The sequence below is a fragment of the Ursus arctos genome, unplaced genomic scaffold (assembly GCF_023065955.2).
Source record: "Ursus arctos isolate Adak ecotype North America unplaced genomic scaffold, UrsArc2.0 scaffold_18, whole genome shotgun sequence".
In the NCBI taxonomy this organism is placed as follows: Eukaryota; Metazoa; Chordata; class Mammalia; order Carnivora; family Ursidae; genus Ursus; species Ursus arctos.
In genome coordinates this window covers 30868563-30889338 of record NW_026622852.1, presented here as the reverse complement: position 1 = coordinate 30889338, position 20776 = coordinate 30868563, and the positions used below count along the sequence as shown (strand labels likewise).

Genomic DNA, 20776 nt, shown 5'->3' with positions numbered 1-20776 from the left:
ATTTCAAATGACAGGTCCCCCGTCACAAGATAGAGCCGAATCGACGTCTGCGTTGGCCTGCATGTCTACGGGCACCCTCGCCATGCCTGACTTTTGAAAAACCCACAAATCAAAACCAACATTCCCTTCAGAAGTCATGATAAGGGGTTTTGTCATGTCATTTCCAGAACTGAACTCCGGGAACAGTGGTCTGAGACCATGCTGATCAAGAACTGGAGACCTTCTTATGTTGATCTAAGTTCTCAACGGAAGGGTGCACAACTCGGAGTAAGCGGAAGACCATGCACAGGGCCAACAGTGGGTTTTCAGATTAAGTTCTCCCTCAGTCTGAGCTCCCTCTCTCGGTCTCTCATCCAGCCATGAAGACGTATTGTGTTCAGTCTCCACGGGGGTGCCACTGCTGTTTCCTGGTCACACGTCTTAACCCTGCATAGCCATCTTACAGATGTTGCTGAAAGGGGAGTCTACATTCCCCAGCGTAACCCCTTAGCACACCATTCCTCTGCAATCTCAGACATCTGGCTGTTACCTTTAGCACTGCCATCTGGGGGTCAATATTCAGATCTCAAACACACTTTTCAGGGCCCCTCTTATGTAACCTCTCCCTAGCACTTGACAGTCCTTGAAATTTCTTTATTAGCTTCTGCACCATGGCTCTCTGCTCAGTTTTCAATACCTCCTATCTGATTGCTCCTTCTCAGGCCTCCTTCCAGGACTCAGACTGTTGCTGTACTCACCCCTCACACCTTTGATATTCCCCTGGGGTTCCCATCTTTGGCTCTGTTTTCATTGCACCCTAAGTAACACTCATAATCTGGTTCTGGCCTTCCTTCATCTTTCTTGCCTTACCCTTCAAAATACCCTGGGCGCCCTACAATCCTACCACAAACTTCACATTCTTTAAAGGCCAAGCTCTCCTTAAAAAAAAAGGGGGGGGGGCTTGGGTGGCTCAGTGGGTGAAGCATCTGCCTTTGGCTCAGGTCATGATCCCGGGGGGTCCTAGGATCGAGTCCTGCATTGGGCTTCCCACTCAGCGGGAATCTGCTTCTCCCCCTGCCCCCACCCCCTACTTGTGCTCTCTCTCTCTCTCTAATAAATAAATAAAATCTTTTAAAAAAATTTAAAAAGGAAGGCCAAGCTCTTTTTCACAATTCTGTCTCTGTTCCTTGCCTGAGATGTACTAACTATTCATTTCTCTTCCCTTCCCATGCCAGACCCCACACTCACTCAAACCTGCATTATTACTCCAGACTCTCCTTTTCAACCTCCCCCCAACCTCTACTTTGTTCAGGATCCATGAAACCCCAGAACTCTTCTTTCTCTACGAGTACTCTACTGTTATGGCACTTACTGCATCCTAGTATTACTTTGGGACTATGCCTTATTCATTTCTTTTATCTTTGGGCACCAATTATTTTGCTTGGTACGCAGAGGATGCCTAGTAAATATTTATTGGCCGAAGCTCTGAACACAAAGGGAGAAGAGCTTATGGATACAAAAGGATGTCATTTTTGCTGGTGCCACGTTTGCACTAGTCTTTTCATGAGACGACATTTTATCAATTAAAGAGTTTCAATAAGGAAGACACTAACTCCACTAACCCATGGAGTCTTCCAGCTGTGACTCCAAGGTTTTCTTGGGAAGCTTTATGTTTCCAATAATGAGAATTGTCTCCTTGGAGAAAAATAATATCAATTTATTAACAGAGTTGATTACATTATTACGTCCACTCCATTATTCCAGAAGATGGGATGCCGGGAATGTTAACGGCTACTGGGGGAAACCTAACTCATAATACTCTGTTAATAAAAGGAAAATGGCTACTGTTTAGATTATTTCACTCCAAGGGGTTAGGTAACAACCATAACTGGTCCCTAATTAAGATTAAAGGAAAGGTAGAAGTCTCGCTTCTGAAAGAGAAGGTTAAAAGTACTTCTGTGTCATCCAGACACAGTGAAGATGTCTCCCTAGGACTCTTTGCCAACTCCGAGGGCTATGGCCTTAATTAGATGTCCTTTCTTCACGCTCCTGCGGCCTCCTGAGCCTACCTCTGCCAGAGCACTTGTTAAAACTGGTGGCTTAACTACCTCCCCTTCAGGTCTCTGAATACTTTGAAGACAGAACCTGTCTCCTATTAATCCTGTGGAGAACCCACTACAGAGCTTGGACACTGCTGGCCATGTCAGAAATGTATGGGAATGAACTGGCTTCAGTGGGTCACATCCCTCCCAACCCAGCACAACGGTGTAGACAGGACGGTGTTCTGAGTGGACAGCCCAGGCGCAGGACAAGGGAATGGGAAAGACTCTGCCCTGAGACTAGGGTCCCTCAGATGTGAACAACTGTAAAGAGGATTACCTCACCTGCTTCCCGTCTAGTCTTGGATCTCAAAGTGTTTTCTTTGAAGGCTGGACACAGAAGACATTTTTTGGTACCTCTAGCCTCTTTTTTCCGTGATTCCATTCCAGAGGATAGTTTTGTATGCTCCTCTAAGTCTTTAAAGTGCATGCTCTCATGATGCGGTTCATCTTTCCCCATTTCTAAATGCTCATTTTTAATCGCAACTATTCCAGGGTCTAGGGGCTGGATGATGATGACGACGAAGGCAATCACCATTTTCTGAGTAGCTGCCCAGGCAAGAGGTTAGTGCTCTGCAGCGTCACCTCGTTTATTCCTTACAACAACCTTCGGAGGGGGAGGTACTATCATAGAGAACCAAACACAATATCCAAAGTCATTTGGCTAATTGAAAGATCCAGGACTCTAATCCAGGTCTTGCATGACTCCAAACTCCAAACTCAAGTACTACACCCCCAGCCTCTGCCTACTGCACTTGCTCAGCCGATCGCTTATGCATCTTAAAAATGCTGCCTCCGAGTTTTATCTACTACAAAACGCTCTATTATTAAGAATATGGGCACCTATTCCAAATTTTGATCTCCAAATTTGTCTCTATAAAGCTGTGAACATGAAGACAAGTATGGTCCTGTCTGGGAGCAGAGAAATGACTCTACTCTCAAATTATCCTTTTTTAGTTTAAATGTGTGCTAACATATAAATTTTAAAGAAAAAAAAAATCCAGGCCTCTTAAGAAAACTCTGGCAGAAGCTGGGGCTTAAAACTAGAGGAGCCTGATGGAGTAGTTAATTAACTTTCAAACAAATAATAGCTCCAATGAATGGAAGCTAGTGTTCAGATGGGGAGAATCTTCTCTTAATTGGAAAAAGACTATCCTGGGAATGGCAACCTGCTGCAAACACACACCATGTAATCTCTCTCCCAGGTAAAACAAAGCCACCCAAAGTAAAAACAACTCAATCTTGTACAAAACGGATAGAAGGTCTAAGGGCTTTCCCAGGAGCAGAGAACACTCAAGGTGGTATTCTTCCAGTTGGGCAATTTGAGTTTAGTATTGCAGGAAATACCTACCTACTACGGCAGTAAACGGATGGAAAGGAACCTGAGTACAGGCCAAACCCCAGCTCTTCTCCACAGAATAAAGGAAAGAGGACTGACTAGGAAAATGCATAAACAAGATGCAGGGAGTTCATACTACAGAGTATCGTGCATCAACTAAAACAAATTAGATTTACACGCTGCAATGGGAATAGATCTCAAAAACATTCTAAATGAGGGGCACCTGGGTGGCTCAGTTGGGTTAAGCATCCAACTCTTGATTTCAGTTCAGGTCATGATCTCAGGGTCGTGGGGTCATGATCTCAGGGTCGTGGGGTCAAGCCCCATGACGGGCTCCACACTCAGTGGGGAGTCTGCTGGAGATTCTCTCCCTCCCTCTCTCCGTACCCCCCCCAAATGAATAAATAAATCTTTTTTTTTAATTCTAAATGAAAAGAAGGCAAAAAAAAAAAAAAGAATGGTATCTATAGCACAATTTTCAATCTATGTAAATTTAAGATATATACACTCAAAACACCAATGGCTGCTCTCAAGAACATGTGAGAGAATATACAAGCACATTGGGATGATTAGGAGGCAGAAGAAAAGAATGAACGTGGTTAATGGTGATAAATAACAGAACAAACACATAAGTAACACAAAAAAGGGGCTTTTCACAGACCAATGATGTAATGTGCCATGACTGGAAACATAACTCAGTCCCTGTACTGGAGTTCCCACCCCAAAAGAAGAGGATTGGATTAAAAAGTGATTGATAATGGAATTTATTAATAAATATTTACATTATTTAATTGTAGCTTTGTGTACCCATGTTTGCATTCACTTATAACAGAGATATAACAGCTATTACATAATAGCATATGAAATTAAATATAAGTTCTCTTAGGATAGTTGAGTACTACTTGAAAGCTTAGTTTTCTTTCTTTCTCTTTCTTTCTTTTCTCTCTTTCTTTCTTTCTTTCTTTCTTTTTTGAAAGCTTAGTTTTAGTTTTCTTAAATGTATCTGACATTTGGTCATCTTACCCTCTTTTCCACCCCAGCACATTTTGTTGGCTCCCTCAGTTTGTTCTGCAAACCTGTCCCCCCAAGATAACGGGAGACACGTATCGCAGCCAAATGATCACATATTATAAATCTATAGGGTACAAATTATTTCAATATATTTAAGGGGAAAATGCTGGGTTTTTATGCAAATGCATTCCTTAGTGTTAAATGTTAAGACTACTGTGTTCAAATACAGATGCACATCTCAAGAAAGTCATGGACAAACCTAAGAATATCCAGGGGATGGTGATCAAGATGACACAGCTGAAAGCATCTCACACAAGAAATAGTTGGAGGGAGGCCTCTAGTGGAATACTGCCAGGCTCCATCCTGTTCGACAAATTTCAACAAATCTCTAATCACCTAATTCTGTAACAGGCACTCTGTGAGGTGTTAAAACAGCACTGTCCAATAGAAATATAATACCGGCTACTTGTAGAATTTAAAATTTTCTCATAGCCACTTTAAAAGAGTAAAAGTAGGTGAAATTAATTTTAATAATATATATATATATTTTTTTAAGATTTTATTTATTTATTTGACAGAGATAGAGACAGCCAGCGAGAGAGGGAACACAAGCAGGGGGAGTGGGAGAGGAAGAAGCAGGCTCACAGCAGAGGAGCCTGATGTGGGACTCGATCCCATAACGCCGGGATCACGCCCTGAGCCGAAGGCAGACGTTCAACCGCTGTGCCACCCAGGCGCCCCTAATAATATATTTTTTATCCAGTATATTTAAAGTATTATCATTTCAACATGTAATCAAAATAAAAATTATGAGTAAGACAGTTTCCATTCTCTTCTTGGTATTAAGTCTTCATGAGACAGTACGTATACTCAGACCATATCTCAATTCAGTCTACCCACATTTTCAAGTGCTTACTAACCTCTTGTGGCTTGTGGCTACTGTATTGGACAGCACAGCATTAGAGATACTAAATTAAAACACACACACACACAATGTTTGACACTAGGTGTCAAACAAAATACACACCACAAAATGAAAGCCATATCCTATTGCAAGTTTTCAGCTTTTTCCCCACCAAGACCCAGAAGGGATAACTGACAATTACAGCTTTTGTCCTCTTTCTCGAAAGTAAGTTGAAATACAAAATGAGGTAACCTCAAGGCTGTTTTAATGTATAAAGAGAGTTCCAGTACCTTAACTACTAATGTTAACAGATTACTTTGGACACACGTCCCAACTGACAAAGCACCACGGTTCTCCACCGCCCTCCAGATGTGACCTAGAAACAGGAATAGTCAGCGTAGGCTGTACTTTGACCATCACCAGCAAAAAGAGAAGTCTCCCATGTCATATGGATACAAACACTCAATTTAAAATCAATCTCTTTTACAATATGAGTCTCTAGAAATGTCACTACAGAAGGACACTGAGGATCCATATTTATTCCCTTCTTGCTGGAAATTTATAAATTGTGTTTATGAGTAAATGAATTACATCATTTCCTCTGAAAAGAAAAAAAAAAGTTTTGGAATGAACTTGCTGGATCCTGCTCTAGAACTTGAAAATGGGGAAATAAGACTGTCCCCTTAGAATAACCCTATGAAATCGATACACAATAATCCAGATCAAAGATTTGCAATGTTAACTGAAAGTAGTCTATCCCAGCATCTTCCTCGGCAACACTTCCCAGGGAACTAAGCAATTCAAAAAACAGCCCTGCTGATTCACCTGCCACCCTCCCTCAGCACTACTCCCTTCACTGCCTGTGGAGAATGAATGGCTCTGAGGCCAGGAGATGGATGCTGTCAGTTAGCAGAGGGTCCCATCCATGACAGAAGTTAACAAGGAGAGGTAAGAGAGAGACATATCAACACTGCCTACTGGGAGGTACCCTGGCTTGGGAACTCAAGAATCAAAACTCACACAGAGTTCTACGCTGGAAAACTGTATGAGAGGTTCATGACCCTACGGTCACCCAACTGGCTCCCTGGACTTAATCTTGGTCCAATGATCAGCAAACAAATTTTTGATTGTAATGTCACTTCCCAGGATGATCTGCCTATAGTGGGGGGAAATGTGCTAATTGAAAACATGTATTTGGTTCACTTGGTTAATATTATTATCTTTTCCACTCTATATGGATAACATTCTTGGTTTTAGACAGTTTCTTGTGACTTATAATTAACCACTCCCACAGAGCTCAATCTAGTCTGGGGACACTAATTTCTCACCCTGCAAGCCAAAGTTCATAGTTTTCCTAGGGAAGTGCTTGCTGGGTCCTTGGAGCAGCCCTCTGGCCGCCCTAGGAATATTCCTCTGCTTTAAGGTGTGTCTTCTGCAAACTGCAATGAATCATGTAAACTGGCCATTCCTATCTTCAAGGAGGCAAGAATTATTGGCAATTTATCTATATGCATTCTCACCCTCCCCTTGCCTAGAGACATTTCAACAGCCCCCTCCTTCCAACCTTTCCAAGCTATGACAATATATGACGTGCAGTACCCTTGTTTCCATGACAGTCTTCTCCTTCCCTAAAACTTCTGTATATTTTTTTCAATGAAAGTGTATTAAAACTAAAATGAATTTTTTCCCAGAATTTCTCAAGTTTTCTGGAGTGCCACAAACCAAAACTGTGGATCACAATATTATAATGGGTCGGAACGCTGGCTTTTAATCTGGCTGAATGCTAACAGATGTTTGCTATATTTGTCTTAGTACTTAATTCTCAAGTTTGAAAGAGTTCACTATTTTGGTGCGATCTCTGAGTGACTTAATGTGGTACCCTGGCAAAATAGGTCCTGAAAAATAGTGTTTGTAAAAAAGAAATTTGAGTGATGGGGCACCTGGGTGGCTCAGTCAGTTAAGCATCCGACTCTTGATTTCAGCTTGAGTCATGATCTCAGAGTCCCAGGATCAAGTCCCCTGTCGTGCTCCCTGCTCAGCATGGAGTCTGCCCCTCTCCTTCTGCCACTCCCCCTACTTGTGCTCACTCTTTCTCTCTCTCCCTTCCTGTCAAACAAATAAATAAAATCTTGAAAAAAGGGACGCCTGGGTGGCTCAGTCATTAAGCGTCTGCCTTTAGCTCAGGGCGTGATCCTGGCATTCTGGGATCGAGCCCCACATCAGGCTCCTCCACTGGGAGCCTGCTTCTTCCTCTCCCACTCCCCCTGCTTGTGTTCCCTCTCTCACTGGCTCTCTGTCAAATAAATAAATAAAATCTTTTTAAAAATAAATAAATAAAATCTGGAAAAACAATAAGACTGAGTGAATATAAATTCTCAAAAAAAATAAGACTGAATGAATATAAATTCTCAAAGAACTTCTAATAGAGATGACATCGGTTGAGATAAGCAACTGAGGTACTTCACTCATAACTGTGTGAATATAGCCCCTTATCTTTCCTTATTCTTTGTGAGAAAGATGAGAAAGACCTAGAGCAAGGATACCAAGTCCTTTCGTTGTTCTGTACTTCTAGGAATTGTTCTGGATAACCTGGAGATTTTGAATTGGGAAGGATCAAGTTTGCCATGAGAGGTTCTCTTTAATACACACCCTCAGAACGAAAAGGTGGTAAAACGAGAGCGTGCAGCGGGTACCCGGTGGGAACGCGCACGCACGCTGGCCCCGGGGACCAGTACCTTGGGCCGGGCCGTCGGGGTGGTACTCGGGCTCCTCTTCCGGGGGGCTCTGCAGGAAGTACAGCTGCTCGGGCAGCATGGTGGCGATCTTCTCCTTCCCCAGAACGTGGGTGCTCAGAAGAGGGCTGACGCTCCGTTTCACCTTCTCTCTCCTCTCATGGGCCATAATCTTTTTGGTCCGAGCCTTGATGTTCTCCCAGCACTTCTTCAGCTGCTTGAAATCCCGCAGGGACACGCTCGGCTGGGAGTTGTATTCGTGGGCAAGCGCCTGCCAGGTGCGCTGCTTGAGCGCAATAGTTCGCGCGTCGCTTTTCTTGCATTCCAGTACATATTTGTACTTTTCTACCAAAGCAAGCAGGATGCTCTTTTCCAATTCCGAGAAGTATTTGGCAGGTTTTATGATTTCGTTGTTTTGCATTTTCCACTCTATTTCTCCTGGCTGTTAGCTATCCTGTAAAAGGAAGTTCGAAACAATAATTACTAACTCCAGCAAGGAAAACGGCCACAAGTCACGTCAGCTTGATCCCTGACTGGATGCCCTTGCCTGAAATGCAGGACTTTCTCTCCCATTAATGTTGAATTGACAGTCTCAGGAAAAACGTTCAGAAGGTCACTAGAAGTGGGGTTTTACTTCCAAGATTTTCAAGGAGGTCCTTTATTGCAGGTCTTGGCCATTCTGTGAATATCTTATATATAAGAGCAAAAAAAGAAAAGTTGAACATCTATGTGGAACTCTTAATTTGTTCTTTGTTTCTGCTCAAAGCCAGGGAACTGATCATTCCCCACATTCCTAACGTTAGGCAGCTTTTCAGCTAAACAAAACAAAGTTTTGTCCAAGTTGAAGACGAGAAAAGCCACAGTATAACCAACCTGGATGGATAACATAAACACTGAGATTTCAGAATCATCAAGAAATCACTCCAAAAGACCTGACATTTCCATCACTATGTCTGTGACCTTGGATAGGGCCATGCTCCCAGAGGAACCTCAGTTTCTTCATCTTTAAAATGAGGGCTTGGAGTCTGTGCTCCCTAAGGTCTGAGGGCCACTTTTAAGTGTGCAGGCCTATGCAAATAATTCATATAATTTCAGAGGTGAAAGGGCTAACAGCCCTCTTTTCAATTGAGGGAACTAAGGGCCAGTAAGTGGACTTCCCAAGATCACAAAGATGGTGCCTTGGGAAGTCAAGAATCTAGACTGTCCTGGGATGCCTGGGTGGCTCAGCCGTTAAGTGTCTGCCTTTGGCTCAGGTCATGATTCCAGGGTCCTGGGATCAAGCCCCGCATCGGGCTCCCTGCTCTGCAGGAAGCCTGCTTCTCCCTCTCCCACTCCACCTGCTTGTGTTCCCTCTCTTGCTGTTTCTCTCTGTCAAATAAATAAATAAAATCTTTAAAAAAAAAAAAAAGAATCTAGACTGTCCTAATAGTCTGGTGTTCTTTTTTTTTTTTTTAACACACCAAATATTCATTTTTATTATGGATATTCCTTTAAAGCCTTTGTTCACATATAGTAATAGTTATCAATTGTATGTTATTTATACTTTTTGAAATACTATATTTCTCCATCATATTTTAAGAATAAGTCTACATACCTTTTTATATGTTTAATTTAAAAACATATATTTAAGGGCACCTGGGTGGTCGGTCGAGCACCCAACTCTTGATTTCTGCTCGGGTCGTGATCTCAGGATTGTGAGATCAAGGCCTGCATCAGGCTCCCTGCTCAGTGGAGAGTCCACTTGGGATTCTCTCTCCCTCTCCCTCTGCCCACCCTTTCTCTAAAATAAATAAATCTTTAGAAAAAAGAAAGAAAAATATATATTTAATATAAATTTGACAGCCATATACATAATGAAATGATTACTACAGTCAAGTTAATTAACATATCATCTCCTCACATAGTTACCTTTTTTCTTTTTAAAAATTTTATTTTTTAAGTTTTCTCTACATCTAACACAGGGCTTGTACTTACAACCCCAAGATCGAAAGTCGCATGCTCTACCCGATGAGCCGCCAGGCGCCCCAACATAGTTACCATCTTTGCGTGTGTGCTAAGAGCACCTGGAACCTACTCTCTCAGCATATTTCCAGTATTCAACACAGTATTATTGTCTACAGTCATAGACTTGTTCATCCTACATAACTGCAACTTTGTACCCTTTGTCTATTATCTTCCCATTTCCCCCACCCCTATCCTCACTCTCTGGTAAACCTGTGTTCTACAATCTGCTGCTAGGAGTTCAAATAGTCTAGTATTGTTAGTATCATTTCACAACTATCTCTTGGGTTCTCACCTTGGGTGATTCTAAACTACTCAACAACCATGACTTCCTCAGGTCATCTTGCCATCCTCCCCAGTACTGAGCCAGCATCTTTCACATAAAAGATGCTTAGTAAATGTCTTACTCCCCTGAAACTATGTGCACTTTGTGACTCCACATGTTTCCCACATCTCTTAATCACAGTAAGTTTCCTATGCAATTAATCTCTCAAATACATTATGGCAAGAATGTTGCTAAGCAACACTAAATACAGCAATAAAGTGAGTGTTGCATGTTTCCCTTTGTGGAAAGGGCCAACACACCTCAGTCCTTATATTTTCCAAGCCTCTGATTTTTTGGAATAACAGGCAAGCATCAAGATTCTAATGATGTAGTCCATTTAAAACTCATCAACTCATATCAAAAGAAATAGGAACCAACTTGAAAGGAATGAAACATTTGAACATCAACAAGGATGACAGGTACACAAAGATTCATTAAATTTTTCTCTCCATCTTTGTGTATGTTTGAAAAGTTCCACAATGAAAAGTTAGGGGAAAAGGCTGTGACTTTTAAATAAATGGTATATTAATTTAAAATCACACTATTACAAGCCAGTTATTCACATACTATGCCTGGGGAGGGGTTACTATAGTTGTGAAGAGCTGAGATCTGTTAGACCTGAGGCTGGAGGGGACCAGGCCATATCAGAGAGCCTTGCAACTGAGGCCAAGGAGCATGGGCTTTCCATGAAGGCAACAGAACCCGATTAGGGTCTCTCACTGTGTACCACCTCATCCCCAGAGTTAAGGTTAGAACAAAGTACTAATGTAATCAGTGTCTCCACATACCAGGTACCCTGCCCCACATTCACTGTGGGGATATCAGTATCAGAGACCAAGGGATTTAGATACAAGTCAAGGCACTTTGACCCTCAGGTCTTGGACAAGGCTAAACAAGGAGAAATTTATCTTTGGGGATGTATCTCTGCATCCCTAAATTCCCAGGCCTGTATTTCAATCATGTTGGTCTAATGTCCCTATGATAACCCAACCCAGGCCCCTTCCTCCCCAAAGGTCCAAAATTTTTTGCTTTCATCAATATTCCTATTCCCTATAAATCAACATTCCCTAAACAGAAATTTATTAATATACACCTGCTACAATATAGCTTTTCTGCATTCTCTCTCACTACCAAGATATCTATGTTCAACTGAATGTTCTTAAACTACACAGATACTAGAGCAGATTCTGATCTCCCCATCCCAGCTCCTCTGCACCAGGAAAGGTCAATATGCCTGCCTACCTTCCCTTTCACTCTCTTTTTAAGAATCATTGCTAGAGTGAGAAATCTGATTCACAATGAAAAAGGGGGGCGCCTGGGTGGCTCAGTCATTGGGCATCTGCCTTCCGCTCCGGTCATGATCCCAGAGTTCTGGCATCGAGCCCCGCATCAGGATCCCTGCTCAGCGGGAAGCCTGCTTCTCCCTCTCCCACTCCCCCTGCTTGTGTTCCCTCTCTCACTGCCTCTCTGTCAAAATAAATAAATAAAATCTTTTTTTTAAAAAATGAAAAAGGAATTGTTCCCTATGTTTTTCTACTATAGGTAATGCTATCTTATTTATACGTATTTATTTATATACTTTTTCTCCCTAAATAGATTTGTTTTCTAACTTGACTTCTTCAAGATAAATTCCTAGAAAAGGAATGGCTTCCACAAAAGATGAAAACACTCAAACTTCCGTTACATCACCATCTGTCCTCCAGAAATGGTGTACCAATTCACATCCTAGTGATAGCACACGAGCATTTCTGTTTCCCTACTCTTTAACTGGTGCTGTTAACATTTTCTCAAATTCTATGCCAACTGTGGAGGTGAAAAATGTCACTTCACGGTTTCATGAAATATGAATTCCTGCTCTCAGGCAAATAAGTCACACACTGAACAAAGTCCCTGTGATACTTGGTGGTGCTGAAATCACAAGGAACTAATTTCAAGCAATTAAACGATTCTACCTTACAATGTATGCAGTACCCCGGGCTGCCACCAGGTGGTGGTGACTTCCTGGAGAGCATATTGACCTGTGTGACCAGTTGAGTCTCTAATAACTGCCGTAACAATAGCAGATAAACTTTATTGAGTCCTTACTGTGGGTGAGACACTATACTAAGTGCTTAATATCCACTATGTCATTTAATCCTCCAAAAAATCGCCCCTGAAACCCCATTTTGTTACACTACAGTATTTTCTGTTAAAAAAAAAAACTTTATTAAAGTACCGGAAGAAATTATACAACTGCTCTCAAAAGCAAATGCTCAGAATTACCAACACCTGGGGACCATTAATAGCCTATTAACTAAACTGTTATTTAATCACTAGCTAAGTAAATCCAGAGTTACCAATTTACTTCGCTTAATTTTGTAGAACAGCAGGCCTCGCTGGGCCATGTGGTTGTATTCTGCAGGGCTGTAAAGAGACTCTGGTGTGAGACAGTGTACCCTAAAGGTCCCCTATGGACTCCCAGCAGCCTCATGAAGTAAGCTGTTCATTCCCACTAACCAATTCCATTTCCCTGATCCGAAAAGTAAGGCTCAGTAAGCTGGCTGTGGCAACACAAAACGTTAAGTGGCAGAACCAGGATTCAAATCCAGATCCAATGCCCTCACTGCTCTCCACCCTGCTGGCTCTCTTTCAGACCTGGTGGCCACTTGTGTCCCTGCTCATATTACATGTCAATTAGCAATCTGTCAGCAGGGAAAGTTCCTAGGGTAGAGGTACTCAGGAGGAGCTGTTTCTGCTTCTGTCCATCTCCTTTTGGTAGTTCTTGGCTCTCCTCCCCTCCCCATCACCTCAGCCTCCATGTCTCAGACCTAGGCCCCACAGCCAGCCCGCCCTGAGGTGAACCACTCTCACGTAACCAGAGCTCTGAAATAATTTCTGCTGTTGATCTGAGAAGAACATATGTTTGAAAATTAACTGTCGAGATGATAGGGAGCTTCAAAATGGTCCACGCCTCAGGGGAACACTGACATTCTGCCAGAGCACCTGACAGCCTAAGTAAACACACACTTCTCGAAGTAAGAGATCTCCAGGCGAGGCTTGTTAATAGAAACTTCGAGGCTAGAAAGCACATTCTAGCTTAAAACTACTCAGCAATGTCCATAACTGGTTACACTTGACGACGTAACAAGCCTTTCGTACTGCATCAGCTTTGGTTAGAGAAAGACAGGCCTTCCCCGCCCCTCAACTCTGCTCAATACAGATCATTTTTCCATCCACTGTTCTGCTGGACAACAGTGCTCCCGGTCCTAATGCATGGCTGCAGCTCAGCTAGCAGCCCAGTGACCCTCACAATCGTGGGCCTTCATTAAACATTTAATGAACGAATACATTTTCATATAGGCATCAAAACTGCGTATTGCGCACAGAATGAGTACCATACATGGTAACAGTCTATACATCAAAAGCTGCATTGAAGTAAAAATGGTCAAAAAAACCAGCAAAATCCAAATGCAATGAAAACTCCCCTTGGGCCAGGCAAAGACTCACAGACAGGACTAAATAAGAGCATGAATCCAATACCAAAAAAGAACAGAGGAAACTGCACAATTCCCCAAACACGAACACCGACTAAACCACGAGAAGATTGTAGTAAGTACACTTGATATCGCTCTAAAACAAAAATCCACCTGTTACGGACTGAATGTTCGTACACCTCCAAAATTCGTATGTTGAAGTCCTAATCCCCGGGATGACTGTACTTAGAGATTGGGCCTTTAAGGAAGTAATTAAGGTTAAATAAGGTGATGAACGTGGGGCCCTGATTCAAAGAGAGATCAGAGAACATTCCCTGTCCTTGCATCTCTCCCTCCTTCCTCCCTGCCCCCTCTCCCCTCTCTTCCCAAGGGCTCACAAAGAGGTCACGTGAGCACACAGAACGGAGGGCAGCAGCCTACACGCCTAGAGAAGCAGCTTCATTCAGAATGAAACTTACCCTGCCGGCACCTTGATCTTGGACTTCCCAGCCTCCGGGACTATGAGGAATGCACTTCTGATGTGTAAGCCACCTAGTCTGTGGTATTTTATTATGGCAGTCCAAGCGGCCTAATACACCATCTAATGCTACTTGAAGTCCACCCAGGGTCAACCTAACTCCTAAAGTTTGAGCAGACTAGAACAACTTGGCCAGATTTTACTTTTACTGCCTTTCGTGGAAAGGGGAGTTCTCTGAAGTCAGTACTCAGAATAGGAACTGTGACTCAAGATGGGCAGTGCTGAGACCGGGGACAGGTGTCAGGATCTTTTAAACCTTAATGAATTACTGCTCATGAAGTGAAATGAACCAAGAAATGCAGGAAACCTGGGCTCCCCTCCTGACTTCAGCATTCGCTGAGCTGTGTGACTTCGGCCAAGTCAATTAATCTCCAGTGCTTCATCTGTAAAATAAGCTACGACCCCCTTACTCTGCCTCATTCCATCTGCACAACTACCCTGTAATGGGAGTAAAGAAGAAGCACAAATGAAAGCTTCAATAAATTTTAGTTCTTTCTACCCCTCCCACCCATATTAAACCGCTTCCAGGGGCGCCTGGGTGGCTTAGCCGGTTAATCGGTTAATTGTCTGACTCTTGATTTCCGCTCAGGTCATGATCTCGGGGTCCTGGGATTGGCCCCGTGTCAGGCTCTGTGCTCAGTGTGGAGTCTGTTTGTCCCCCTCCCTCGCCTTTCTCTGCTCGTGCTCTCTCTACCTCTCTCTCTCCAATAAATAAAAATCCTTAAAAAATAAAATAAACTGCTTCCAAAAACCGAATAGTGGTCTATATACAAGATACACTCAGACACTTACTGGCTCTCTTAATGCATAGACACACAATTCCACAAATGTGTCATGAACACCTGCCAAAGGCTCTGTACTGTCCTAGACTATGTGGAAGACACAAAAACAAGCTGAACCCTACAGCCTAGAAAACAAGTTGGGCTGCAAAAACTGCTAACTAAAAGAGAAGCACGCTGAAACAGACACCACAAAAGAGGACAAAGCACCTTGGGCAGAGGAGGGAAGAGCTTAATCTTCATTCTTCATGAACAAGCGGACATTTGAGCCGGTTCTTTAAGAATATATAGGATATGAACACAGAGTTTCAAAGTGGGGCTTCCTGGGTTTCCAGTAACAGAGGAGAACCCAAAAGCAAAGCTTCCTCATTTGTTTTCAACATCTCCTCTTTGGAACCTTCTCATGGTCAAGAGGCCCTTTTTCAAGGTGCCCTCAAGCCTTCCCCACTATCCCATCTAGGAATTCAAAGGGCACTACTCTCAACTCTGACATTAAATGTGTGACATTAGGTAAGTCCCCTTTCCTCCGACTGTCGGTTTCTCATCTCTAAATTATAAAGGTAAAGTGGGTGTTCTCTAAAGTCCCATCCAGGGCTGGCCATCCATGGTAGCTCTGTGGCTATGATGGGTTTCCTGCAACCTAACTTCCACAGTTCTCCACCAAATACACATGGATGTTGTCTCCTGATTATTTATGAAGCTGGTGGCGCTACTGGCCAATGAGAGAGAACACTGCAACAGAATAAAGTAATCTCAGCACGTTAGACCACGTAAGGCCCACAGATGGTTTAACCTAGAGGTTAAGTAGTTCCAGGTGGAATGGCTAAAGCAGGTGATCGGATCTCGTCATTTCTGTAGCCCCAGCAAACTGAAGAGTGCCTGGCGAACAGAAGGCGCTTGCTACATAATTTTGGAATATATGTTGAAACTAATCTGCTTGCCATTTGCATTTTCTACTAATTACATCTAGTTTTTCTACTATCTAAAACTTCTCCTTTGACAGAGGATTTATGACAGAAATTACCTCCTGGCTGCTTCTTGTAAATGCTATTGTACTGCATGCCAAAAATTTTTCTAAGATTTTATTTGTTTATTTGAGAGAGAGAGAGTGAGCAGGGAGAGAGAATCTAAAGCAGACTGCCTTGAGCGCAGAGCCCGACGTGGAGCTCGATCCCACAACTCGAGATCATGTCCTGAGCTGAAACCAAGAGTCCAAGGCTTAACCAACTAAGCCACCCAGGCGCCCCCTGTATGCCAAATTTTTAAAAGCTGCACTATGACAATGAAAGCTTCATGATTTCATTTTATCCAGAGGTAGGAGTAATCAGACATTACTGTGCTTACCTTCCCATATACCTGTTCTCGAAAGTTCAGACCTGACCACCCAGGATGGCCACTCACCTGTGCCCTCTCCACCGTCTCTCCTTCTTTCAGATGGCTTTGCAGTCTTAAACCTTGAGATGAACTTGCTTCCTCTAATGCTCTGCCTCCTCTTCCCCTTCACCACTCACCCCAGGCGGCCTTGTAACTTGGAAGTGTATTTTTACCATCTGTGTCTGAGTGTGACTGTGAGCAGAACCAGCCTTGTGTTTAAGGCAAGAGCTCCCACCTCCCATTCTTCCACCCTCACACGTTCCTCTACAGACCAGATGAAGGTTCTTAGAAGTCCCCACCCCTCCTCTCCCTCCCCCATGGCTCCATCCTAAACCATCTCCCCACCCCAACCCCAAGCTCCCTGAAATTCCCTTGGCATCATTTTTAAAGTGTCCTCTACAGAAAGCGCTTTCACAATACAGCAAGTTCCCACTCTAGCCCACTCCTCGCCTGTGAGCACTCACTCCTCCTCTCCCACTGCTTCAAAACAACCAGGGGCGCTCCCTCCGATCTCTGGCCCAGGGGTCCCAAGTATTGACCCCTTCTGCACGCTCAGAATTACTCTGTACTGCAATCTATCCATATTCTCGAGTGCTGCCACTGTCTGAGGGTGAATTCCTAAAGCTTGGAACTCCGTTTTATTTGTATTTTTAGCACAGAGATTTTCAGTGTTTATTCAAAAAAAGTAAGGGTGTCAGGGAGATCCTCTCTCCCCAGCCCCATTCTCTCTCCTCAGACCACACACATCCCCACTTATCCACCAGCCACCTCTGTCTAGCTGTCCATGTGGGCATCTCAGAAATCGCCAATTCTTTTCTTCTTCTTTTTTTTTTTTAAGATTTATTCATTTGGGGGGGGGGGAGGGGGAGAATCTCAAGCAGATTCCCCGCTGAGCGCAGAGCCCATCCCGCAACCCTGAGATCATGACCTGAGCCAAAAATAAGAGTTGGCTGCTTAACTAACTGAGCCACCCAGGTGCCCCAAAATCTCCAATTCTTCATGGCCAAAAGCAAACAGACTATTCCCCTACTCTCAAACCTTCTGATTTCTGATGATTTCAGCCACCTGAACGTGGCCCAAAGCAAAGAACTCAGCATGCTTTTCCATCACAGGTAACCACTCACTAAGACCTGCTATACGTTTTACCTCAGTATTTACCACCTCCTCTCTCATCCTTATTGCCTTATAATTCTGAGGTCAGACTGTTGTCTCCCAAAGTGATCTCCCAACTTCCAGCCCCTCTTCCACACAACTACCAGAAGGCCCTTCCTAAAACACAGTGATCATGCCCCAGTCCTGCGTGTAAACCTCTTACATCACCTGCATTCCTCAGTGATCAAGTCCAAACTCCGCACATGGCATTCGAGGCCTTTCCAGATCTGTGCCCCCGCCACCCCATGCCAACCCACCCTTCCCATATATTTTTCAACCCAGCAGACCAAACTCACCTTCATGCCCTTGAACCTGCTGTGTTCTCATGACTTGTACAAAGGGCTTCCTCTGGCTGGAATCCTTTACTCCAAGGTCCACCAAGAGCTCATTTTCTTTTATTTTTTTTTAAATAACTTTATTTTTAAGTAATCACTATACCCAACATGGGGCTTGAACCCACAACCCTGAGATCAAGAGTCATATGCACCGCACCAAGGGCTCATTTTCATCCCTCAAAGTCCAACTCTTGTGACATTTTGTGATGGCTATTATGTTTATTTACAATAGCTGCCTTCTAAAATGAGTTTGGGGTAGCTTATAAAGTATGCACACATTGCAACTAGACTTTTTTTTTTTTTAAGAGAAAGATATCAGGGCAAAGACAAGGCAAAGGTAAAAAGAAGGCAGAAGTTAGGAGGTGGTGTAGCATTCAAAATCTCTATCACAAAGTCTCATACTCCTCTTGTTAGAGGTAATTTGGCCCTGAGTTTTCTATCCAGAATGAATTAGTTACTCCTCTGCGAGCTCACTGCCAGTTGTATATGACTATATTGTAGCGCTTCCCATATTTCTGGTAATGTGCTCTTTGTGTCCATCTCCCTCACTGGACTGGGAAATTCATAAGGGAATACATAATGTCTGACTCATCTCTGTATCCCCAGCAGGAAGCATATGACTCAGCAGACAACTGGTGCTCAGCAGACATGTGTTGAATGAATGTCACCATGGACAGGGAACAAGGTACTAGTGTTGGTTGCGCTCCCTACCAGACATTTGAAAAAAACATTGTTTTATCCTCATAAGAAATTACACGGCTGATAAATGGCAGAGCCAGGATTTGAACCCCAAACTGTCTCTCCAAAGCAACTGCGTTTTCCACTATGCACACTGCTCCCTACCTTCACCATCACTAGGCACCCAAATACCCCCTCCGTCAAGGCCTGATTTTAAAAGAACCCTTCTCCAGAAGCCTCTCCTACTTACTCAGGAGAAAAGTCAGCCTGAATCCAGCCCAGACTTACCTTCCACAACAAGTAAGAAATGGCTGCAAATGGGGAAAGGAAAGGGTGCCTTCTTGGTAGGTGAGAACCAAGCAGGCTACATAGATATTCTGGAGATGGTGTTGTGAGGGCCTCAGCTCCCCTTTCCAGTTCCTTTGGGGGGGGGGGGGGTACAGTCCCTAGGCCTTCCTGCCTTTCTCTGCCTTCCTCAGGGTCCAAAGCCTTCCATTCTCCCGGTTCCAAACTGAACCCCAAAATAATCTCCTCACGCCCACGGCTCCTCTAACCAAGTGAACTGTGCAAAACGCACTCCTTCATTACATCAGGTAGGCCTTTGTATCTCAAGTGTCTTATCAACCTTTAGGGTTCGTGAGTACCCCAACCTCCTCAAACACATGAAAGGAATTTCAGGAATCACAAGAAGGGACAATGACATTTTGGGAAGAGTCCGGCTCTCAACCCATCTGAATATTTTTCGGGTGGCCTTGGAGTAAGAAAACACAACCTGCGATCTCAACCCAGCATCCCCTCCCCCTCCCCCAGGCAGGATGCCTGGTCTCTAAAGGCAGGATGGACTGCTGGTCCAGAATGCTTCTAGGGTGGCAAACCCCGGTCTCTTCCTCAACATCTTCCAGAGCTTCAGAATTCTTCCCTCTCTCCCCCTACTCAGTCCTCCCCCTTTCTCTCTGTCATCCCAAACTCCCGTAACAGTCCTCAGTCATAACTCAGGAACTATGGCTTTGAATTCATATTCAACAATTTCCTTGGTAACACAACCTCCCATCTGACAGGCTGAAATCCACACCCCTGGCCCTGATATTTTTCTACCTCGTTTTAAATGTGTGACAAATAGATCCCTCCATCCTAGAATCCCTCTCCTGTACTGCAGAAACATTTGTAATCTTAAATGTTACCACATCTAACAACCAACCAATCTCCTGGATCGGAAGAGGGAGGCTAAATAAATCCTTCACTGTTTCCTACTCCTAAATAAAGATTATTTGGGCAATTTACAGTAGCTACCTCATAGCACCGGTGTGATGATTTAGATAACTCATGCAACTGTTTAGTACCTGGGGCCTGGTACAGAGAAAGTGCTCAAAATTTAGCTATGATCATTTATGTACATTATCTCTCACAATAGTACCGAGGGTAGTATTACAGCATGCACTCCCCCGCAACACCCCCTCCACCGTACCCCCATTTACAGTAGCAGCAGCCCACGCTCGGAGTAAAGAAGCTTTCCCAAGGTCAGGCGGGCACCGATGTGATGATGCTCGGCCCTCGGCCTCTGACTGAGGGACCCCTCCCATTACACCCCCGAACGGGGCACTGGGGGTCTTAAAGGAGACAAGTATGGAAAAGCGCCGAGCACAGTGCCTGGCAAACAGCAGGGAACCTGGGATGGGAAGACCCAGCACTGCGGTCGCCTGGAAGCCTCCTTAGCGGCTCCCCCGACCCCCGGGGGAGGGGAGGCAGAGTCCCCCCCAGCTCCCGGTGCGCCGCCGACTCTCCCCGAGGTCCGCGCCCTGGGGCTTTGTACGCCGAGGGCGGCCCCACTCACCGTGTCCCATCGCGGCGCGCAGAGGCGGCCGTCCGGCCTGCGGGGCAGGGGTCGCGGCGGCTCGGCCCGGAAGCCCGCCATGCCGGCCCGCGGCCCCCGCACGCCCGGCCAGCGCCCCCACCCCGCCCCGCTGAGGGCCGCCCGGCGGGGGAGCCTCCTACCTGCAGCGGCGGCGCGGCGGCCGCGGCGACCGGGGGAGGGGCCGGCGAGGCGCGAGCGCGGGCGGCCTGGGCTCCTCTCGCAGGCG

At 44.4% G+C, this 20776-nt stretch overlaps 1 protein-coding gene and 1 long non-coding RNA gene across 5 annotated transcripts in view; one reads left to right on the top strand and one right to left on the bottom strand.

The window, feature by feature from the left end:
- Positions 1–1080, top strand: part of LOC125283233 (uncharacterized) — a 22068-nt gene extending 20988 nt beyond the window's left edge. The window contains exon 4 of the long non-coding RNA XR_007190922.2: positions 15–1080. This is a non-coding gene — a long non-coding RNA (uncharacterized LOC125283233). The remainder of the gene's footprint in view (positions 1–14) is intronic.
- The window catches only part of MSANTD3 (Myb/SANT DNA binding domain containing 3), a 25977-nt gene extending 5201 nt beyond the window's left edge, over positions 1–20776 (bottom strand). For 2 of the 4 annotated variants that reach the window (XR_008959941.1, XM_026506129.4), the window contains exons 1-2: positions 20691–20776; positions 8068–8518 (exon numbers count right to left, since the gene is read on the bottom strand). Coding sequence is in view for 3 of the 4 variants with exons in the window: in XM_026506129.4 (XP_026361914.1) it covers positions 8068–8485 (418 nt within the window). In the remaining variant the exon portion in view is untranslated. Of the gene's footprint in view, positions 1–8067; positions 8519–8611; positions 8770–20529; positions 20629–20690 lie in introns of those variants that run through there. The other 2 variants (XM_044386782.3, XM_044386781.3) reach the window with 2 other exon arrangements.